At 45.4% G+C, this 22,632-nt stretch overlaps 1 protein-coding gene across 9 annotated transcripts in view; it reads right to left on the reverse strand.

Annotated features, from left to right (window-relative positions):
• Positions 1-22,632, reverse strand: part of TSPOAP1 (TSPO associated protein 1) — a 3,887,333-nt gene that overhangs the window by 1,617,622 nt on the left and 2,247,079 nt on the right. For all 9 annotated transcript variants that reach the window (XM_069614850.1, XM_069614845.1, XM_069614847.1 and 6 more), the window contains one exon: positions 6,831-7,640. In XM_069614850.1, the coding sequence (XP_069470951.1) occupies positions 6,831-7,640 (810 nt within the window). The remainder of the gene's footprint in view (positions 1-6,830; positions 7,641-22,632) is intronic.

The raw sequence follows: 22,632 nt of genomic DNA on the forward strand, positions 1-22,632 counted from the left end.
TACGCCACCTATGTTGCTTAGGATCGCACATCTATTAACAATAGGGATGGACAGGGAGATCACTATTACTTCTTCCCGTAAAGTTAGAGGACTATAAGAATGATCCGCTTGTGCAGTGAGTAGTTCTATGAAATTGCACCCACTCTGTCTTTTATTACCAAGAGTATTTACTGGGATGCTGTAATTTCTCTGTTGGCCTTCCGTTTTGGTGATTTCATAAATATCCAATTGTTTGTTGGAAGAGAGAAGGGGCCAAGCATGTGGGCAATGGGGCTCACTAAAAAAATAAGTCAAAGCTCAGGGTCTATTACTACCACAGGTCCCTCAGGACCTGCATGCTCTGTCCCAATAAACGAGCAGGATGGACCTCTGGACTATCCTGGTTCAAGGCGAAATGCCCCGAGGAAGAACATTCTCATAATGAGCCACCACAGAGACAGGGCCTCTATGGAGTGAAGTTTGCTAACAAATTTTGATAGGCACTCAGTGCAAGTACCGGTAACAGCCTCCTCAGAGGGTTGGAGCGAAATTAGTAGTGTGGCAGCTTGGCACCTTAGGTTCCATAGAGACCCTCCCAACTTTTGGACAGGGTCCAAAAGAAAAAAAGGCTTTTAATCACCTTCTTAGAAGTGACTAACCGCCTGAGGTGATGCAGCAAAGATAATGGAATATCTCCCACCAGTCCACCTGATGTTTCAACCACTTCTGTGAAAGTAGTCACAGAGTGTGCAGGTGTCCCAGCAGTGAAGAGGGCCAAACACTCCAAAACACAGCATAGGAGGGTCCGTCGCTGAAAATAACCTGTGTATCAGGTGCACACAGAAAACCCCTATTTACCAAGGGAGACAGCAAAGGAAACAATAACAATAAACTAAAAATGCTGCAGGGAAGCAGAGGAAGAAAAAACAAGCCAGAGCTAGATACTGAGGAGGAAAGGAGTGTGCAGAGTAGAGGCTAGTGGGCAAGGAGGGGCACGCTCTACCTCCATGCTTAAATCCTTAGAGGGGACGCACATGTTACTTTGCTACGGGGGGATGGTAAGTTCATTAGGAGTAATAAACAGCAAAAAAAACTTCCAAGAGACAAAATTATGCAAAGAAACAACAATCTGGAATATACTACACTTAGTAAGGTAAGGGCCCAAGACATTAGGTATTAGGTGGAAAAGAGCAAAGGGAGTACTTGTACCGTGCAATTATCAACAACCAGTCTATTATTCTGAAAGTAAGGAACTGGGTAAGCAACACATACAGTGAAGTGGATAGATTTAGACCTCAAGGAGCAATGGATTTTGAAGAACAACTTACTCAACCCTGGTAACGTTCTTTTGACTGGATGTTTCTCCCACATATTCTTCTTCTTTGATGTTCGATATCAAGCTTCAGCTGCTTCGGAAAATATTTTCGGCAGAGAGCGCCGTCCGTCGATGCAGTCAATTCGTTGTCCCTCGAGGGCCTCTGTCTCGGGGATGATGTCATCGAAGGTATATATAGCACATGCAGCACCCGTTGACTTCAGTTCTGTTTTTCATACAGGAGAAACTACCTGCATAAATACAGGTTTGACTGTACTAAGCTTTGAAGGAGCAAAAGTTGTAATAGCATATACTGTGGGGCAGGCTGGGAGGGCGATGAGGAATACGTGGAAGGAACATCGAGTCGAAAGAACGTCACCAGGGGTAAGTAACTTGTTCTTCGAATGGATTGTGTCTCTCCCACTTATTCCTCATCTTTGATAGACTCCCAAAGTAGTGTTTGTTTTGGTGGGGGGGGGGGGAGTAACAATTTAGTTATTAATGGTTTCCATGAACCGAATGGAGGACAGCTTTTCCAAAGCTTCCATCCTGATCGAGGGAAGACTCAAGGTAGTAGTGCTTTGTGAATGTGTGTATAGTAGACCACATCTGCCTCAAAAATGTTTTTGATCGGGACACCCCTTTGCAGAACTCTAGAGGTATTCATGCCCCTGGTGGAATGGGCCCTTAAGCCCTCTGCAGGATCCTTGCCCGCCAGCCTGTAGCATTCTGAAATTGCCAGAATGATCCATCTGGATAAGGTCTGTTTAGTCACAGCCTGACCCAGTTTGTTAACTGTATAGCCTATAAAAAGCTGCTCATCAATACAAAGTTGGGATAATCTAGAAATGTAGAAGTTTAGAGCTCTACAAGAATCCAATCTGTGTAATCCCTCCTCCTCTTTGCCAGGGTGAGGTGGGCAATACAATTGTTTGTCCTGCATGAAAATCTGAAATGATTTTAGGTAAAATGAAGGCTTAACCCTCAGGAATAGTAAAGGGTGGCTTGGATGATAGTGCCTGCAATTCACTCACTCTACGGGCTGAAGTTAATGTCACCAAGAGGATAGTTTTAAATGTTAGCAATATTAACAGGCATTAATGTAGAGGTTCAAAAGGTGCACACATAAGAAATTCTAATACCAGATTAAGGTCCCAAATTGGAACCTGGAAAGGAGATGGGGGGTGAGTCCCTTTAGAAATTGTGTCACCAGAGGGATCTTGAAATATGAAGATTCCTCTGACGAGTGCTTAAATATGGATAGCGCCAACAAATAGCCCTCAATTCTTCCAACCTGGAGCCCCAGATTGGCTAGGTATAGTAGAAAAGATAACACTACTGGTGTCTTGCATGGTAAAGGGTCTACATTCTTGTCCTTGCACCAGCTGCAGAATTTGTTCCAACGGCAGCGGTACAAGGACTTTGTTGCTGGCCTTCTGGTCAAAAGCAAAATCTCCATTATGTCATCCGGGAGGTCCCAATCCTTGTATCTCAGCCTCTCAGAAGCCATGTGTGAAGACGGCGTGTCTTGACCTCTGGATGGAGAACCCGTCCCTCCTCTCACAAGAGAAGGCCCTCTCTTAGTGGAAGATGTATTTGAGGGCACATGGGAATGTCCAGACGGTCCGGGTACCACGTCCTCCTAGCCCAACCCGGGGCAATTAGGATCATGTGTTTCACAAACTTTCTCAAACTCCTGATCATGTGAGGAATGACAGTGACTGGAGGAAATGCGGACAGGAGTGAAAATCCCCAGTCCACCATGAATGCGTCTCCTAGAGCTCCTCTTGGAGGAAATTCCCTGGAGCAGTACAGTTCGCACTTCTGGTGGACACTCGTCGCGAACCGATCCACTTGCGGGGTTCCCCAAAGGGAGAAGATCTCTTGAAGGACTTCCTGAGCTAACTCCTACTCGTGGAAGACTGTGCTCTGCCTGTTCAGAGCGTCCGCCGCTGTGTTCTCCTCTCCGGCTAGGTGAACTGCTGATAGGGAGATTCCTTCTTAAATTGCCCATTACCAAAGCTGCATTGCCTCTCTGCACAGTGGTAGTGACCCTACACCCCCTCTCTTGTTGAGATAGTACATGGCCACTGTGTTGTCCATCATTATCAGGACATTCTTTCCCCGTACAGAGGGCAGAAAGGCCTTCAGCGCTAGTCTGACTGCCCTCAGCTCCAGATGATTGATGTGTAGTTTGGACTCCGATAGAGACCAACGCCCACTGATTGTCAGATTGTTGGCATGGGCTCCCCACCCCGTGAGTGAGGCATCCGTCACTACTGTTATCTCCGGCGATGGTTGCCAAAAAGGTTCTCCCTTCAGGATGTTGTCCTCGCAGGCCCACCACAGAAGACCCTGTGCGACCATGCTTGGAATCTGAAGTAGGTGTGACATGTTTCCTGAGAATTGAGACCATTGTTTTCTGAGAGCCCACTGAAGGGATTTCATTATCAGGGGAGCCTCTGGCACCAGAAAAATGCAGGATGCCATGAGGCCGCACAACCTCAAAAAATGGAAGGCCAGGAGACGCAGGGCACTCTGAAACTTGGAGACCATCTGCAGAATGTCTAGATCCCTCACCTCGGGTAGCAAGCTCTTTCCCAAGGATGTATCCAGTACAGCCCCTATGAACTGGAGCTTTTGAGAAGGTGTCATATGGGACTTCTTGTAATAGAGAGAGAAACCCAGTCTGTGAAGAGAATGGCAGATGACGTTGAGATGATCCAGGATTTGTTTGGGAAAACGCACCCTGATCAAGTATCTCAAGTCCAAGGTGGGCCTCAGTCCTCCGTCCTTCTTGGGTATTAGGAAATATGGAGAGTGCCATCCCTTGTTCCCCTCAGCTACGGGCACCAGATCTACAGCGAATTTCTCTAGCAGGGTCAAAATTTCCTGCACAAGCAGCGGATCTGGAACTCTCAAAGAGTGGCTCCGTGGTGGATGGTGGTGAGGGCTTTGAAAGAAGGGAAGGCAGTAACCTTGGGCTTTGGTTTCCAATGCCCAAGCATCCAAAGTAATGTCTCACCATTCTTTCAGATGCAGCCTGCCTCCCACTAGTGTTTAGTGACTGGAGACCTCAGAGAGGTTTTGAGGTGGCTGTTGCAGTGGCTGTTAGTAAAGATGTCCCTGCTTGAGCGGGCTTCGCACCTCTCCCTCGTCCACCACAAGGGAATCTTCTTTAGCCTCTTTGGCCAGCCATTCCTCTCGCTCTTCCAAATGAGTAGTAGCGTAAAGATCTTCCCCTCCAAAGCTGTCCACTGAGGCGAAAGGGCCGAGGCCGCCTAATAACGGCACCTAAGGATTTGGCTGCCGTCTTCGAGGTCTGCAACTTCTCAAGTCTTATGTGAGCCTTGTTGCCAAAAAGGTGAGACCCATCAAAGGGCATGTTAATGAGTCTGGCCTGCAAATTCAGCGCAAATCTTGACTTCCTCAACCACGCAAATCTGCGTATTACGGTGCTAGTTGCCATGGCTCTGCTGATGCTGTCAGCAGAATCCAGACCCGACTGAAGAGACTTGCACAAGGCTTCTTTGCCGTCTCTAACAATAGCCAAGAAGCTGTCTCTTTCATCCCCCTCGGGGATGTGCTCGGCCGCCATGGAAATACAGTCCCATAGAGTGAATGAGAATTTTACTAAGGCACACATGGAGTTGGCAGATTTAAGAGCCATGCTCCCACCAGAAAATACTTTCCTTGCCCATGCATCTACTCTCTTGTCATCCCTATCTGTAGGGATGGTAGGATAAGCAGCCTGCTTTAAAGTTGCCTTAGCTGCCTGCACCACCAGAATTTCTGGTGTGGGGTATTTTGATAGGTAGTCGGGGTCACTACTAGATGGATGGTACTTTCTAGTCAGGTTTTTTGTTTACTGACGGATTAGACATTTCCAATTTGCTGCCACCCTTTTTTGGAGAGCGATATGAAATGGTAAAATGGGATCCATTCGCGGGCCCTGATCAAGGATGTCTGTCAGATCATCGTGCTCGAATGGTGAGAGTGGGCTTACTCCACCCCAAGTAGTCTACAACCTTAGACATCAACTGTCTATATGAAGCATCTGTATGCTCACCAGCAGCAGGGCTACCAAATGCAAGCTCTGGTGAAGTGTCCACCCCCAACTGGCTGTTTGAAGGTTGCCATAGAGATCTTTTAATCTAGATTCTTCTGAAATAAAACTCTCAGGCACATTAGGTGTACCATATTGAAGGCCAAAAGGTGCATCAGTATCAGATGGCTCATTTTCCTCAAACATTGAGGATAGTGATTTGAAGAAATCTTTCCTTGGCAAAGGAATATGTCTTATACAGTACAGGTTTCAGAAATGTTTAACTTAACTCTGGAGGAGTCATCGATATTTTTATTGAAGTCGACTTCGAAGGCCTCAATGGCATTCAGGGTAACATAGGTGTAGAAGGCACGGCTGGCATCGATGGCGCGGCTGGTGGCGATGGCGCAGCTGGCGGAGATGGCTCAGTCACCATCGATGGTGCCAGTGTTTAGGGCGCAGCTGGCGTCGATCATGTTGACAACCTCGACTTATGCTTCAACCTTCGGCTCGAAGGATCCTTAGATGATTTCTCATCTCATTGAGGCCTTGACGGCTCCCGATGAGGATCTTGCCCTCATCCCAGGCTCGTCCCGGGCTTGGGGGCACACAGGATTTGGCTCAAGCCCTTTTCTTACCGGCTTCTTTGGAAGGCCCGGTAGGAGCATGGCTTGCTGAGGGTTATTGCCTGTCAAATATTTTCAGCATTTCTGACCTAAATGCTTCCCATTCGGCCGGTGTGGAGGCCTTTGTGGGACAAGATACTCTCTCAGGGGATGTGTCTGAAAACGAAGTCAAAGAAGGCGACCTGTGGTTTCCTCGACAACGATGAGGGGTGGTGGGAGCCACTCCTCGATCTGGATCTTTTAACCTTTTTCCTTCGAGAAGAGTCATCTCTCGGCTTGTCCGGAGAAGGTTTTTTCGACACGGTAGTCAATGGGGATTCTTTGGGGGTTTTTACCTACCGCCAATTTCCCCTTTCGCTCCTTCACAGCCTTTCCGGTCAGACTGGCATTTGGAGCAGGCAGAGGGTTTTGTGCTCCTCACTGAGACATCACAGACATACTCGATGTTAGTTGGTTATCGACATTTTGGAGTTGCAGTCCCAACACTTCTTGAACTCTTTCTTCAGGGTAGTAGGTGTCGAGGAAGAAGAAATGTTTGCGATTGGAACTAAAGAAGCGCGCCGTAGTTTCTCGAAGAGTAAGCGTATTTGTAAAAACAGAACTGAAGCCAACGTGCGCTGTGCATGCTATATATACCTTCAATGACATCATCCTTGAGACAGAGACCCTCGAGGGACATCGAGTCAACTGCATCGACACACAGCGCTCTCTGCCTTAAAAAAAATTCAGAAGCAGCTGCAGCTGGATATCGAATATCAAAGATGAGGAATACATGGGAGGACACAATCCATTCGAAGAGGTGATATTCAATATACTGTTCGCCTTTTTAAACATTATGCCTCCCCCAGACATACTTGCCATGTACCTGCAGAAGGAGTTGTGAGCTGCATCACTGTAGATTTATGTTCTCGCCTTTCTGGAGGAAGTTCCCAAGGTGTCCGATGAGGCCTGGACTCAACTTTCACATTGTATTGTGTGCACGGCCTCAAGTTCCTGAAGGCATACCAATAAGTTCCAGCCTTGGAAAAGCCATATTCTTCCTCATTGAGGTACAATGCATGAGTGTAATTGCTGTTGCTTGGTTGCCAAGAGATCTCAGCTGATGTGGAAGTAAGGCTTCGAACTCGTAAATGAGAGGGAGCAATGGAATAGCCATGTCCCACTAGAAGTGTACAGCGCAGTCTATCTGAGTTGCCACACTCTGTCACACACTGCACAGATACACGATATGCCTTGGTCTTTAGATCAAGCTTTTCTATCAAGGCTTTAGTTGGTGAACCACATCGGACATTCTGCCGCAATTCTGTATCCAAGTAAATATTATAGCTTTGAATACTCCCACAACCAGCTGGCACTAGGGGCGGCTCCCAGCCCACAACAACACTTCTCGCCAGTTGTTTGATAAGTGTAAGTTTTCTAGGATAAGGCACTGCTGAAATATCTGTTGGCTCCTCACCGCCCCTTTTTAAGCTGTTGAGCAGCGGGCTCATGCTGCCCTCTTCCTCAGGGAGGTCTTTCCTTTCCACACTGCTGCTGCTCATGAAGCTGATATCCTGACAGGAGCTATGAGAAAGTTCACTAACTTCAGGAGGCTGGAATGTCATCAAGTCATCATCTGAAACACGTTCCACAAAATTTGAAGGGACCAGACCCCGCCTGCCATCCATGAGTTCTCCTACAGAAAAAAAGTAAGTACAGAAATTAGTCTGAACAGCACACAGGCAAAGAAACACTCATCTGTCTGCAAAATAGGTTCACATCAAATATTTAACCTCAGAAAAAACGACCAATTTCCTTGATATTACTGATGGTGCAAACAAGCAAATGATTATATGTTCTAATTCTGTGAAATAGTTATATACAAAAATGACATACCTGTAACAATGGCTTTCTTGCATCACCACCTATAATCATTTTTTTTGTTATTTAACCATTCATTTTTTTGACTTCTTGCAACATTTCATTGGAGTGCACAGTGACAACGCTGAGGGATCAAAGACTAATCAAAGTGAGGTTCTGAGGTCCAAGGGTCTTAATTATAACCAACAGAAAACGAAGGGATTATGTTTAATTGAGGTCTAATAGTGTGACTTGAACAACATGTCAATAGATGAAGCTTCCTTGTGGGTCAGCAGCCCTCATTCCTTCCCTCTCTCTCCCTTATGCTCTGCCTTACTGGCAGATAAAATGTCACAAATATCGTTTTAAGTGCTGTTTTGAAGTTGCCTGCTTGACCTTTGCTGAATTTTTCAGGTCGAACTTCCCCTTGAACAAAACTGGCACCACAACGCCTGTTGCCATGGGCTGTCTAAACAGGGGACATACGTTAGGCAGCTTAAGATCTTTTGCAAGAATGCATTGAACCTTGGGGCTGGCACTCTTAACCCCTTCTTAGGCAGTGGAGGACTCCCCAGGGAGTTGGTCCTCCCCAAGCTGGAAGTCTCGCCAGATTCTCATGTCTCAATACACCTCATATCATACTGCCCCTCTGCTTGGGCTGCTGCTTCTCAACATCTTTTCCCTTTTCCGCCACTTAGGTTGTGGGATGAATCTGGTGGAGTCATCACTGATTTCCCGGCAGTGACCTCCTCCAATGTTACTGTTATTTGGCATTTATATAGCGCCCTATACATCATTGGTATGATCTCAAAGCGTTTGTGGGTTGAACGCCCTTGGGCACCGCAGTCCAGGTCAATCGAGGAAGCAGGATAGAAAACACTGCTTGGGTGCACTCGATATGTGTGCAGCCAGTGTGATTACGTGATGGTGGCTGCATACTAAGACTAGGCGCAGTGTTAGTGAGAGATCCGTCGAATGTGTGCAGTCAGGTGGTTGGTCTCCGAGAATGCATTCTGGCGGCATTAGGCCTGCGTAGGACATTAATGTGTGCAGCTAGGCCGATTTTTTTGTGGGGAATAGCTGCGTTCCAATAGGATGTTGAAGTGTTCATGGAGTATTGTTCGTATGTGAGCAACTAGGTCAAAATTGATCGAGGAGTATAGCTGCACTCTATTGAGTGTTAGTGTAAAGTAGAGAGTGAGCATAGTGGTAGGAGAGGTGAGTGTCTGGAGTGGATGGTTTATTCTTATGAGCCCACGGTTCCAGGATTACAATCTGGATCTGGATGAGCTGGTTGTGATCGTCCTCACGTTTCGCGGTAGCAGCTAGAAGCAGAGTAAGATATGTTTGCTCGGTCAGAGGGTCATTATTCTTCGGCTCAGCGCTATGCATCTTAGGGCCCGGTTTCGGGTCACTGTTTGAGGTTTATGGTGGGTCGCAGGGTAGGATTAGGCAGTATATTTGGTTATAGGGCCAGAGCTCTCTCGCACCAACGTAGTCACATCGAGCCCATTTTCCCAGTCTCTAGTTGTTGTTTATGGTGGGTTGTAGGCAGGTCTGGGAAGGATATTTGGTTTAGGACAGGGGGTATCTCGCACCAGCGTAGTAACATCGAGGCAGTGGCGCTAGAGGATAGGCTGGACAGAGGCATTGTTGAGACTGGGTGTTTTAGCGCCAAGGTGGGATTGTATCTTAGGTAAGTAGCTTGGGCAGGTTATGGCATAAAAGGGTATTATCAACTTGATGGCACAAGAGGCTTCTAGGCCTGAGTAGTAGACCCGGGAAGTGGAGAGTCAGCAGTTACATATCTTAGAGCCTGCAGGACGCTAAGGTTGCCATCTGTGGTATCCATTTCCTAATTTTGTCTCAGTGACTTATTGGTCGTTTTCTGTGGTCTCTTCACTCGGTATCTCCCAAACAGTTGTCTGCATGCTATAATTATTTTCCAATGTAATGTCAATGAAGTCATGGTCCATGATGATGTTGTGTTTCAGTGGCCCTAGATGGTCCTAATCAGGTTTATGGAAAGAACCAGGTTTTAAGAGCTTTGTGGAAGGCCATGTAGTCTTGGTTTTGTCGAATTTGTGGGAGGGAGTGAGTTCAGGGCTAGGGAACGGCAGCTGCTACATGATCGTGACCCTGGTGGCAGCTATATGAGGGAAGATCACGTGGGAGGAGACAAGCTCCGGGTTTATGTCATGGCTTCATCGGATGAGACATGGTATCTCGTATTTTCCCCTCTAAAACCCTCATGGCATATTGTCATACATCTACTCCTCCTCCTATGAAGACTAGGGAAAACCTTTTCAACAAGCCTATAAACCAAACTTCCAACTTTGGTCTGCCTTGTAAAACTTATAAAACTACTTTTTCCAGTTACGCCTATCAAGCATCCAGAACTGACTTGGCCATTGAAAACCTCAAGATCTTTGGGTCAATAATCAACAATGGACTTCCTTTCCCAGAATTCTCAAAATACTGGGACGAGGAAGAGGGATCGAGCAATGCAGAGCAAAGGAGGCCACAAGCCAAGCAAACACTCTAGTTGTAGCTTGCATTTACATGCCTTGGAAATTTAAGCAGCAGAAGTCGAAAGTCAAAACTCTGGGAGTGGGCAAAGACCCGAACAGAAGTCCTGGGTCGACAGTATAGCAGGCAATTACAAGTGTGTGAAAACAAGAAGCCCTGGCAGGAGAGTATACCAGGCAATTAAAGGATTGTGTTGATTAGATCTAAAGATGTCCTGAGGAGAAGTATCAGAACTCTGAAAAGGGATTGTGTTAACCAAGAGAGAAGGAGCAACACCACCAGGAAGAAAAGAATACCAGGTGTACTGAAAGAGACAATTACAAAGCCAGACAGTTCTGTGTTCAAGTGTTGTTGAAGGCCAAGAAAGGACCAAAGAATGGTTGTTTGAAAAAACCTGAGAGACGAAAGAAGAATCCAGGGCAAGGGAATGACCCTCTGGAGCAAGGTCCTTTATCCTTTAAGAACGGTTTGTGTTGGAGCCATTTATTCTTTCTTTATGAACACTTTTCTAAAACACCCAAGGTTAAAGACATTTCCATCTTCACCTTAGATTTAAGTTATAGTGTGAGTGTCAGAATAGAACTTTGGACACAGGACAGTTTTGTTTGAACAGTCTGACACAGACAGATCCTTAGTTTTGGTTTAAGTAGAGAAATTCCTTTTAGAGCAGGGTCAGAGAGGCATTTTCCCAAACCCCTTTATTTTCAATCAAAGTCTTTTACAAAAACACAGGCTAACTTGTGTCCAAGTTTCATTCCTGACTCTTCACAGTTGTCACATCCTCTTTCCCCCCTCCTCGCTCTCGACAATACATTATGCTCTGATCCACTACTCCTCTTTCTCGGTCTACCTCTTATATTCTCTTCATCCTTGAATTATTTCCTCCGCCTGCTTATCACTTTTTGTAAACTTCTTCACTTCTGCTCTTTTGGTATGATGTTCTCCCCTCCTCGTCCTTGTGACTCTTCTCTTTCACCACGTTCTTTATTCTATCTCTGATGTTCTCTCCCTCCTATTCATCACTTCCTCCTTTCCTCTCTCTGGTCTTCTCCCGTCCTTCGTTCTGTGCCTCTTCCCCACTGCCGCCTCCTCCATTCACTCCTGAGCCTTTCCTTCAATCTGCTTCGCACTCACCTCACACCTCCAACGTATGAATTTTACATTCTCTGTCACACATTTTTTAAAAATGCGAGAGGGACTTAACTGCTTGGTTTCGTCACTGCTTAATTGTCAAGGAATCTACAAATTTACCAGCTCTTAATATTTGGTTGACCTTTCCGTGGTGCAGCAATGTGATCCAAGGCTATAGTTGCACAGGACGACATCTGGGATCAGCACTAACCTTTAGCAGGGGTGGCTAGTGCGCGAATTCCAAAGCACCACTTCAGATTCAGGGCATAAATTAGTAATTTCACACATTCTGCTGGCTCCAGAAGACCCTGACAAGCTACCTCTGTGACAACATGCAGAGTCTAACACTGCTGGTAAATGTATCTTTTTTTGGAGACCACCAGGGGGCCCAGATGGAATGGCTGCCTGAGCCTTCGCTGGCATGCCATATTACCGCAAGAGACACCGTTTAAAGAGAATTTTATGTCATTTTAGCGATACGTTATTGTTCAAGGAGTACCAGTGCTGCTTCCGGCAAAGTAAGGAGTGAAATCGCAGTCTCTAACAGGGCAATCGAGACGAGCCAAGAATCTCACGAGGCGAAGCCGCGCAGCACTTAGAATGGAGGACATTAGCTGAGGCCTGCCGTGTCGGAGAGGCAAGTAACCCGCGTCTATCCCAGACACAGCTGTGGAAATATCCTCACACCGAAAGAAGAGCTTGACGTTCTGCCTGGCCAGTATAGTAGGTAAGAGGCAGCCAGAGAAGCGTAGCGCAGGGACAGCTCAGAGCGGGAGTGGACTCAAACCGCCTCTTGGTGTGCACGCTTGAGGTCCCGTTGTGCACCGCTTAACCCCCCTGCCAGGAGTTACCGGCGCCGGAGAAGATCGATGCACGGCTCAAAGCACTGGGCATCCACAAAGGGCAATCAGTGACACCTCTAAAGGTCCGGTCGGCTACCCTAAAGGGCCATAGAGGATACGCACCCACCCGGCTGGTAAACAGATTAGCTCGTCCGCCCAACGTGTGCTGGGGAGGCAAAGCGAACTCAAAAACACAGCCCGCGTGGTGAGAAGTGCGCTGGGCGCAGCGCGAGTACACAGCCTGCACAGATCACTGAGACATATCTCTCCCTCCCCCGCTTCCCGACTCCTCCAGGAACGGGGACACAGGCTCTGTCACCACGCCAGTGAATCACGCGGGTGGAGCAGTGATCACCCCTGTGTGCGCTGGTATGGGCAGCCCCCCCCCCCCAAACATACCCATAATCATTTAGTCTAAGCCACCAAAACCTGGCTGACAACTGTAATTAGTAGGATTAGTGGAATCACAGATACGGGGTGTGCTAGGACAATGCTGGGACAATACAAGGGGACTAATAGCGCACCACCAAACGCCAGTCACAACTTATCTCACCAGATGAGTCAGAATACCTTCTGGGGGATTTTTGTCCTGTATTTTGAAAGCCTCCACTATAAAAGTCACAATCCATCTGGCTATGGACACTTTAGACACTTGCCTTCCTGGTGAAGCCCTGCCAAAAGCCACAACCAAATCCTCCACCTTCCTAAACGGTTTGGATCTGCCCAAGTAGAATTTCAATCCCCTTCTCACATCTAGGCAATGCAAAATCCTGTCTGCCTGAGATTGCAGATTAGGAAAGAATGTGGACAGCACAATCTCCTGATTTATTTGGAACTCAAATACTATTTTGGGTTAGAAGGATGGGTGCATGCATAAGTGCGTAAGTCCACCCTGTCCTTATGAAATGTGTATGGTTTGGAAGCCGGCGAAGCCTGAAACTCACTCATTCTCCTAGCAGATGTCAACGCCAGCAGCAGAGCCGTCTTTAAGGTCACCAACCTATGTCTACAGATGCCATGGGCCCAAACGGATTGGGCTAGGGCCGATAACCCACATTTAAATCCTAGGACGGCCTGGTCCTCCTGATTAGTAGGAATAATCTTGCTAATACCTCCAGGTGTCTCTTGACCACTGGATTGCTAGAAGAAAAACGTCCTTGATCTGAATTTATATAAGCCCCAATGGCCACAAGATAGGACCTGCATGTGTCGACTTGAACCCCTGAATGTGCCAAATATGCTGAGAAGGATAACACATTATCTAATGTACCCTTTAGGTGGTGATTACCCTTAATATGTGCCCAATGACAACATGTTATCCATTTGCTCATGTGCTGAGCTCGAGCTGATGCTTTTTTAGCTCTCTGGATGATGGGTAAGAAGTTGTTCGACAGCTGAAGATGCGCTAAAGTAAATTTTTTCAGGCACCAGGCTTCTAACGCCATTGACTGAGGATTCGGATGAAGCACTGAGCCTTCCTGTAGTGACAGCATCCGATCTGACACTGCAATGTGAACGGACCCTGAAGGGACAACCTCTTGACGTTCGAGTACCATGCCCTGCCTGGCCACAGCAGAGCCTACAGAATCAACCTGCAATTTCTGGAAGCCCTGAATTTGATGATCACTCTCTGCAAGAGTGGTGCTGAAGGAAACGCATAGCAGCTCATCTCCGACCAGTGTTTGCTGATCCCATGAGGCTGCCAAATGGAGCTGTATTCTCATCATCTTGAGCCTTGCCAATGGCACTGGCAGGATGCAGGTCACCTGAAGGCCCAACAGGTGCTGGTACCACCACACCGTTGTACATTCTCTTGTAAAACAAATGTGCTACTGCATCTAAAATATCCCTCCTCCTGTCCTCTGTATGGGGTTGTAATCCGATTTCTTGGTGTTGACTGCGAATCCTAAATCGGACAGAATGCCGATTAATGCGCTTAAGGTGCAGGTCGCTTCCAGGGATGAATCTGACCTGATAAGCCAGTCGTCCAGATAGGAGTAGACGAGCTGGCCCTGTTCTTCAAGACACTGGCTATCGCGTTGATGATCTTTGTGTGAGGTGCAGCATTGAGTTCGAATGGTAGCACATTGTACTGGAAATGTCTCCCCAAGATGGAAAACATGAGGAATTGCTGATGAGGATGCCACATTCGTATATGCATATAAGTGTCCAAGGCACATAGCCAATCTCCTGAGTAGAGAGACTGCTATCTGAGCAGCAGTAACCATCTTGAATCGCAGTAAAGGTAAAAATATATTGAGGAACGAAACGTCCAGCACCACTCACAGGCCTGTTGTGGTTATTTTTGACTATAGCGAAGATCCTAGAGTAGAATCCCTTGCCCTCGTCTTCTGAAGGGACCCTTTCCACCGCTTGGGACTCTATGAAGGTCTCCACTTCTTTGAGGAGTGTTGGAGAACCTCTCTGAATTAGGAGGGGTAGGGGAGTTCGAGAAACAGGGAGACGAAACCCCTCTGAAACCACTGAAAGTAACCAAAGGTCTACAAAATGGTGATGTCCGTGACTATTATGCCGAAAGACTGTCTCCTACAGAAGACTTGTGGACCCGGACGGTGACATCATGCTTTTTGAGGATCTAAGGCAGATGAAGAGAAGGGGGGCAAATAGAACCCCTTCTGGTTGACCCCTTGATGTTTATGCCTGTGCGTACTAGGTGACCTATCCAGCTGCCTCATCCTTCTTTCCTGGAAACCTCTAAAGCCTCTATAAGATCTTGCCCTGCTCTCTGGCAGTGACTGGGATTGTGAAAAACTTGGAAGCTAGTTTAGTGAGGATGGCCAACAACTTATCAATGTGTGTATTGGTTTTCTTCTTGGTCAACTCGTCCATTGACACATGGAAAATATAATTTTCCTCAAAGGGAAGGTCCAGAATTCTACCCTAAACATTGATGGTGGATCTAGTGGCATGCATCCATGCAGACCTTCTCAAAACCACCCCATATCACATCCCTCTACTAGCCGTATCTCTGAGTGCCAGAGGAGATTCTAAAAACAAGTCTTTTTATCACCTTTCTCCATGTGGAGGAAGGTGAACAGCTGAGCCTCCCGTTCACAAAGCATCTCGGGTGCATCAACTGACACAAGGGGCAGTCCTGCATGTCGTGCTCCTCACAGAGGCAGTAGAACAAATTACTTACCCCTGGGTAATGTTCATTCGACTGGATTTTCCTTCCACGTGTTTTTTTGATAATCTCCTTCCAGTATCAGCTGCTTCGGAAAACATTTTCTCAGTACAGGGTTCTGTGTGGCATTGACTTGATGTACTTCGACGGCCTCCGTCCGCTCTCAAGCATGACATCACTGACAGTAGGATGGGAGGGGAGTATTCCTCATCTTTTGATACACTCCCAAAGCAGTATTGTGTTGGAGGTGGGAGTTAAAATTTCACGTGTCATTAATGCTGTGAAGCATAGTTTTCCCGAATCCTGCTTCCTGTCCCGATGAACAGCGTGCGCTGCTGTTTTTACTGGAATTACCTGTGCCTGAATGTTCGTTTGGCGAATCACATCCTTCCAGCATTGCGAGCTGCCTAGGGGCTCTTGCTGGCATACGCCCGCTTCCTGGAGGAGGCGGAGCTCACTCTTGACACGTGACTTATCACGTGACTATTCTCCACTACAAAGCACAGAGGAAACCTCCCGAGTGGCGTGCGCTGCTGTTTTTACTGGAATTACCTGTGCCTGAATGTTCGTTTGGTGAATCACATCCTTCCCGCATTGCGAGCTGCCTAGGGGCTCTTGCTGGCATACGCCCGCTTCCTGGAGGAGGCAGAGCTCACTCTTGACACGTGACTTATCACGTGACTATTCTCCACTACAAAGCACAGAGGAAACCTCCCGAGTGGCGTGCGCTGCTGTTTTTACTGGAATTACCTGTGCCTGAATGTTCGTTTGGTGAATCACATCCTTCCAGCATTGCGAGCTGCCTAGGGGCTCTTGCTGGCATACACCCGCTTCCTGGAGGAGGCGGAGCTCACTCTTGACACGTGACTTATCACGTGACTATTCTCCACTACAAAGCACAGAGGAAACCTCCCGAGTGGCGTGCGCTGCTGTTTTTACTGGAATTACCTGTGCCTGAATGTTCGTTTGGTGAATCACATCCTTCCAGCATTGCGAGCTGCCTAGGGGCTCTTGCTGGCATACGCCCGCTTCCTGGAGGAGGCGGAGCTCACTCTTGACACGTGACTTATCACGTGACTATTCTCCACTACAAAGCACAGAGGAAACCTCCCGAGTGGCGTGCGCTGCTGTTTTTACTGGAATTACCTGTGCCTGAATGTTCGTTTGGTGAATCACATCCTTCCAGCATTGCGAGCTGCCTAGGGGCTCTTGCTGGCATACGCCCGCTTCCTGGAGGAGGCGGAGCTCACTCTTGACACGTGACCTATCACGTGACTATTCTCCACTACAAAGCACAGAGGAAACCTCCCGAGTGGCGTGCGCTGCTGTTTTTACTGGAATTACCTGTGCCTGAATGTTCGTTTGGTGAATCACATCCTTCCAGCATTGCGAGCTGCCTAGGGGCTCTTGCTGGCATACGCCCGCTTCCTGGAGGAGGCGGAGCTCACTCTTGACACGTGACCTATCACGTGACTATTCTCCACTACAAAGCACAGAGGAAACCTCCCGAGTGGCGTGCGCTGCTGTTTTTACTGGAATTACCTGTGCCTGAATGTTCGTTTGGTGAATCACATCCTTCCAGCATTGCGAGCTGCCTAGGGGCTCTTGCTGGCATACGCCCGCTTCCTGGAGGAGGCGGAGCTCACTCTTGACACGTGACTTATCACGTGACTATTCTCCATTACAAAGCACAGAGGAAACCACCCTTGCGGCGTTAAGCCCGACGGCGAAAAGCCCATTGGCTGTTGTGCGGCTGTTTGGCAGCACAATCAGAAGGGAGACTGCAGTGTATAGTCACTTTGATCCCTGAGGCTCCACTCCAACAATCGTTTTTACACTTGTTACGTTCCGGTTAGTTCTGAAAATACTGTAATATATCATATACTGCTAGATCACGGAGATCTCATGATTTTATAACTAGCGCTGGTGAGCGTGGGTGAGGTTCCATTTTTTTTTTTTTTAAATTGTTGACATTTTATTATAAAGTGTTAGGTGTTGCTCACCACACACTGGGCTAATTGGTATTTTATCAAAATTTGAGTGTAAAGCTAGATTAGTCTTTATTGATCCTTGTCTTATTCCAACAAAGCTGAAAACTCTGTCTCTTCATTAATATATTGCACCTGTGCTATTTTTATTTTTTTTACTATGGCTAATGGATTGCGTAGCGGGCGGTGCATGGGGGCAATATTGAAAGCTGGTACTGAAACTAATACTGATCTTTTAGACCACAAAGGAACTATTTCTGACAATGAGCTACTCGATAATGACACTCCAGTTGGGGTAGCTAACGACGTTAATTTGAATCATACTGATACTCTAACACGTACTACTTATGTGGCCCAGATTCATGCCAATCCTACTCCTACTTCGTCCAATTCCATAAAAGACGAAGTAAATATTGATCTTAGGGTGGGTTTGGGGAGTTGCATAACCCCACTGATACCTTGCACTTTTAATGAAGACCCGTTTAGAATAACTATGAAGAAAATGGCTGAATTAGATAAACAGGTCAATCAATCTATTGAAATGATAACCCCACTGGTTCACAGATCATCTAACAGGGCTATTTTTTAAATCAACCTATAGCAAGGGCTTTACAAAAACTGATAATGAAATAACACGTGAAGGAAGCTCTGAAGGGAGCTCGCATGCTCTATTGTACTCTCCCGAGCAACTCAAAGATCAAACAAGGTTTATAAATGACGATCCTGAGGGTAATATATCAGAGAGGTGTAGTGTTGAACATCAATCTCCTAGCCCCCTTCCAGTGATCACAAAAATACTAGATCTTCTTGATAAGGGCCATGAACTTACCCACTTGGAATTAAAAGAACTAAAGGCAATTATGCATTATTTCTGTTCCAAGATGGAAAAATTGAGTGCTTCATAACTGCAATTGATACCCTGAGATCTTTGCAATATGAAACAGGGGGCCAAAGATCAAGGGTAGTTACGAATGAGTGTCATGAGAAAAGCACTCAATGTTTGCTACCTTCTAACCTAGAATGTAACAATTCTGGAAAATCACATGGGGTATCATCTGAGCTATTGAAGTGTAATTGCAAGAACGATCTGAGTGAGATTAAATCATCGATAACCGCATTAAACGATATCATAGTTTCTCATCTATTTAACAAAGCACGCCCTTCTGATATGCTGCAAAGTCCTATTACTGAAGTTCCGATTCTAGATCCGCCCGATAGTCCTTCTGTCTTATTGGATGAAATTGAAAAACAAAAAAACACGGAAACTGAAAATACTCACACCGAAACAACTCCAACCTTTATGTCTCGCCGGGCAAAAAGGATGCACATGTGTGCTGTGAAAAGACTTGCTAAAAGAAAGAGGGAAGCGAAGATCATTAAATCAACTTCAATCCTAGAAATTGCAGATGAGGAGCATATCAACTTGGAGGAGTTGTCGAAAGGGAGCCAGTATGCCCTCGCATCTGCTACTGAAGTAGAAGTGGAAAAAGGAGGAGGAGATTTAGGCACCCCTTCACTACTGAACGATGACGTACACACCAACACGGGAATCATAAAAACTAGTACTTCACAATTGGCAAAATCAAAATCTCAAAAAACCTCAATTTCCAAAACTGTGTTACATCAAAAAATACCTATGATTATTACAAAAGATCACTCAACTCAGCAAAATGAAACCGTAAAGTCTAACACAGTTTTCATTACTCAAAACTCGGCAAAAGCCACTTTAAGTGAATATTTCCCTATAGTAGGCAGATGCTGTACCTCAAAAAATCAAACAAAACAACAAGATGAAGCAATCTGCACCTCCCCAAAAACTCCTATGAGGAAATCCTATAGCGAGATATGTAGCAATGTCCCGAATGATCGTACACATGTAAACAATATGTGCACAGTGAGTAATGAAACACAATTAGAAGTAGCAAAAAGAAATAGTAATAAAATGAATGTAACACGTGATGATTCAATAAGGTGTGAAAATTGTTTATTCAATAAAAAGAGAAATGTAGTGATGCTAAATGGCCCAGGCAAAAAAGCGGGAATTGCTGAGACACTTCTCAGCACCCAGCCTGGGAATTTACCAATTAATGAAGTAAATAATGTGGATGCCCCCTTTGCACCGAGTTACATATCTATTCATGGTCCGCCTTTAAGAAGGTCTTTATCTGACAAACAAACTAACATGAATAAAGAATACGATCACTCCGATAGCAAGAGCGCATCTTCACTTGAGTTGAATCCCCGCGTGGCTACTAGGGCATCTTCACTGGTTACAACATTAATAAATACACGAAAAAATACACCTCTAACTAGGCATCAAGATAGGGGATTGGAAACACAGTACATTATTGGATTTGAGGGGGATGAAAGGATATTGGCGGATAATCGCATTAATCGATCCTTTATATTCTCCGTATTCTCAAAAATACCTCAATTGAGAATAATCAAATCCGAAGATATTACAAGGGTTTCCTTGGCAAGTGTAAATAATCACAGGGCAATATGTTATCTTACCTCTGAGGCTATTATGAAATTTATCTGGTCTAACCATGAGGAAATAAAAAAGGAGGGTCTGACGCTGTTTATGTTTGACTCTGAGTCGGAGGCTTTAATATTTCTGGAAACACCGGCTAAGGGCATTGAAAAGATAGAAGAAGCAGGTAGGCCTCATTCACAATTTGTAGCAGGGTTGGATGGTGGCATGTTGGAAATTTTGAAATTTGCAGCCAATACAAAAGGGCTACCATGGCTGGAACCTATGCTTTCGTCAATTTATGTCCAAAATTGCCCTCCCCTGCTAAATAGCTATGCAATGATACGAATATGCAAATTATATCTTGGAATTCTTGCGGACATGTGAACTTTATGAAGTGGCACTCTGCTTTAACTCCCGTAGATCTACCTACAATAATAATGATACAAGAAACGATGAAAACTGAGCCATTCGTAATTCCTGGGTATTTAACTTTTACCTCACCTGCAAGAAGATCTTTGCTAGGACGTCCATCTGGGGGTCTGTTGGTTGGAGTTAAGATATCCTTGCAGGCTCAAGCGGAATTAGCTTGGGTATCTGCCAGTATTCTGGGGATTCATCTTTCAATACCCTCATTTAGTTATTCCTCACTTATGATAATCACCCTATATTGGAATCCAGCTGTCTTACCAGTTGACGAGATGTTGGATGAATTGGACGCATGCTTATTATACATATCTGGTAGATACCGGACTTGTGAAATCATTATAGGTGGTGACTTTAATTGCGATTGTAGAGATTTGACTGAAACCCACAAATTTAAATCATCCACTCTTTCTTATAGTAGAGGAGCTAAATTTAGAGAACTCCTCACAGAGTGGGATATGGATTTAATGGTAAGAAATGGCATGAATCTACGAAATACATGGGCAAGAGGTACGTTGCACTCAATAATAGATTATATATTTGTATCTCACAATCTTATCATGCATATGGCTCCCCTAGTAATAGGACAGATTGAGATAGGAGATCACGCTCAACTTTCTACCTTCTGTCAACTGAAATGTCATTCGCTCATGACAAATATTACCTTGGCAGTGGTCGAAATTGATCGTCCCCTGCATTCCATTAGATGGAATCGAGGGATCTGCAATTTTGTCGTTAAACAAATTTCCTCGGTGATTGAGAGGATCAGACGTGCAGGGGGAAATTATGAATATATATTGCGCATGCACTATCCTGATATAGTTGCCACAGCACTCGAGCGACTTGGTAAAATACAAAGTAATGTGCAACATCCACACTTATATGATCATACATGCAAATTATTAAAAAGGGAGAAGAATAGGGCGTTGAGATCTTTAAAGAGAAGCAACTTGGGCATCGAAGACAGCAAGGCAAGGAGGAATAGGATATTATCAGCCTACAAACATAATTTGAAATCTGCTCGTATTTCAAGATAGAATGACGCAAATTGCACATTAATTCGAGCCATTCTGGCTCATGACACACAAGTAATTTGGCGCACCTTGAAAGCTAATAATACATGTGTGGCATTATATTCGCTTAACTGTATTCCTGAGCAGACTTGGCAAACATTCATAAAGACTAAATACCAACTGCCTTGTAGTTTTCGCTTTGTCCCAGATGTTTCTCTTGAATACTCTGAAATCCCAAGGCTGAAGTGGGACTGTATTGATATTATGTGGGCAATCTCCAGGTTGACATACTCAAAAGCTGCAGGACCAGATGGTCTCCCCCCATGTCTTTATAAGGCGGATCCAGTGCTGTGGTCTGGCATTATAAACCATAAGTTCAAATCTATCATTAGGTCTGGGGAAATTCCACCCTCATGGTTAACTGCTAACATTGTACCCATATTTAAAAAGGGTGATCCATCTCTCCCGGAAAATTATCGTCCAATATCTTTAATTGATACTGAGGCTAAGATTTTCTCTATCCTTCTCTTAAACGAATTGGAGAAAGTAATTGCGGCGAACGACTTGTACTCGAAATATCAAACTGGATTTAGGAAGAGCATGAGTACAACCTTAAATGCTTTTATCATGTCGCATATCATCTCGGGAGTAAAAGAAAAAAATTCCAATCCTGTTTATATAGCAATGATCGATATGAGTTCAGCTTTTGATAGGTGGTCCGCAATTTATTGTGGAAGAAAATGTTGAAAATAGGGATTCAACTGTGCTGATGTACTGGATCATTAAGTTGCACACGAATACTTCCTATAGAATAAGAATCTCTCCGGAAGGTGGGACTACTCCCCCCATATGTACAAAAATTGGTGTAAAACAGGGTTGTAATCTGGCGGCCACCTTATTTAACTTATATCATTCTGATATGGGTGAAAATTGGGAAAAAGGGAATTTGTTTTCGGTTAAAGTGGGGAGTATTCATCTGAAATGGATTGCATTCGCTGATGATGATATCTTGTTCGACCCTACTCCGGTAGGACTTCAAACTAAACTCTCATTATTTGAGACTTTTGCAAAAGCTAATAATTTGACACCGAACCCAGCGAAAACTGCCATTATGACCTTTGGAGTTAAATCAAAAGGAGGGAATTTTAGATGGCAAATGTTGAACACACAAATTTGTCGTGTGAACAATGCTCTCTACTTAGGGTATCATTTATCAGCCCTCAACTCCATTAACGCTTGGTCAATTATAATTAGAAACAAAACACGACCACTATTGTCCCA

This window comes from Ambystoma mexicanum, chromosome 9 (assembly GCF_040938575.1).
Source record: "Ambystoma mexicanum isolate Mex_15411 chromosome 9, UKY_AmexF1_1, whole genome shotgun sequence".
In the NCBI taxonomy this organism is placed as follows: domain Eukaryota; kingdom Metazoa; phylum Chordata; class Amphibia; order Caudata; family Ambystomatidae; genus Ambystoma; species Ambystoma mexicanum.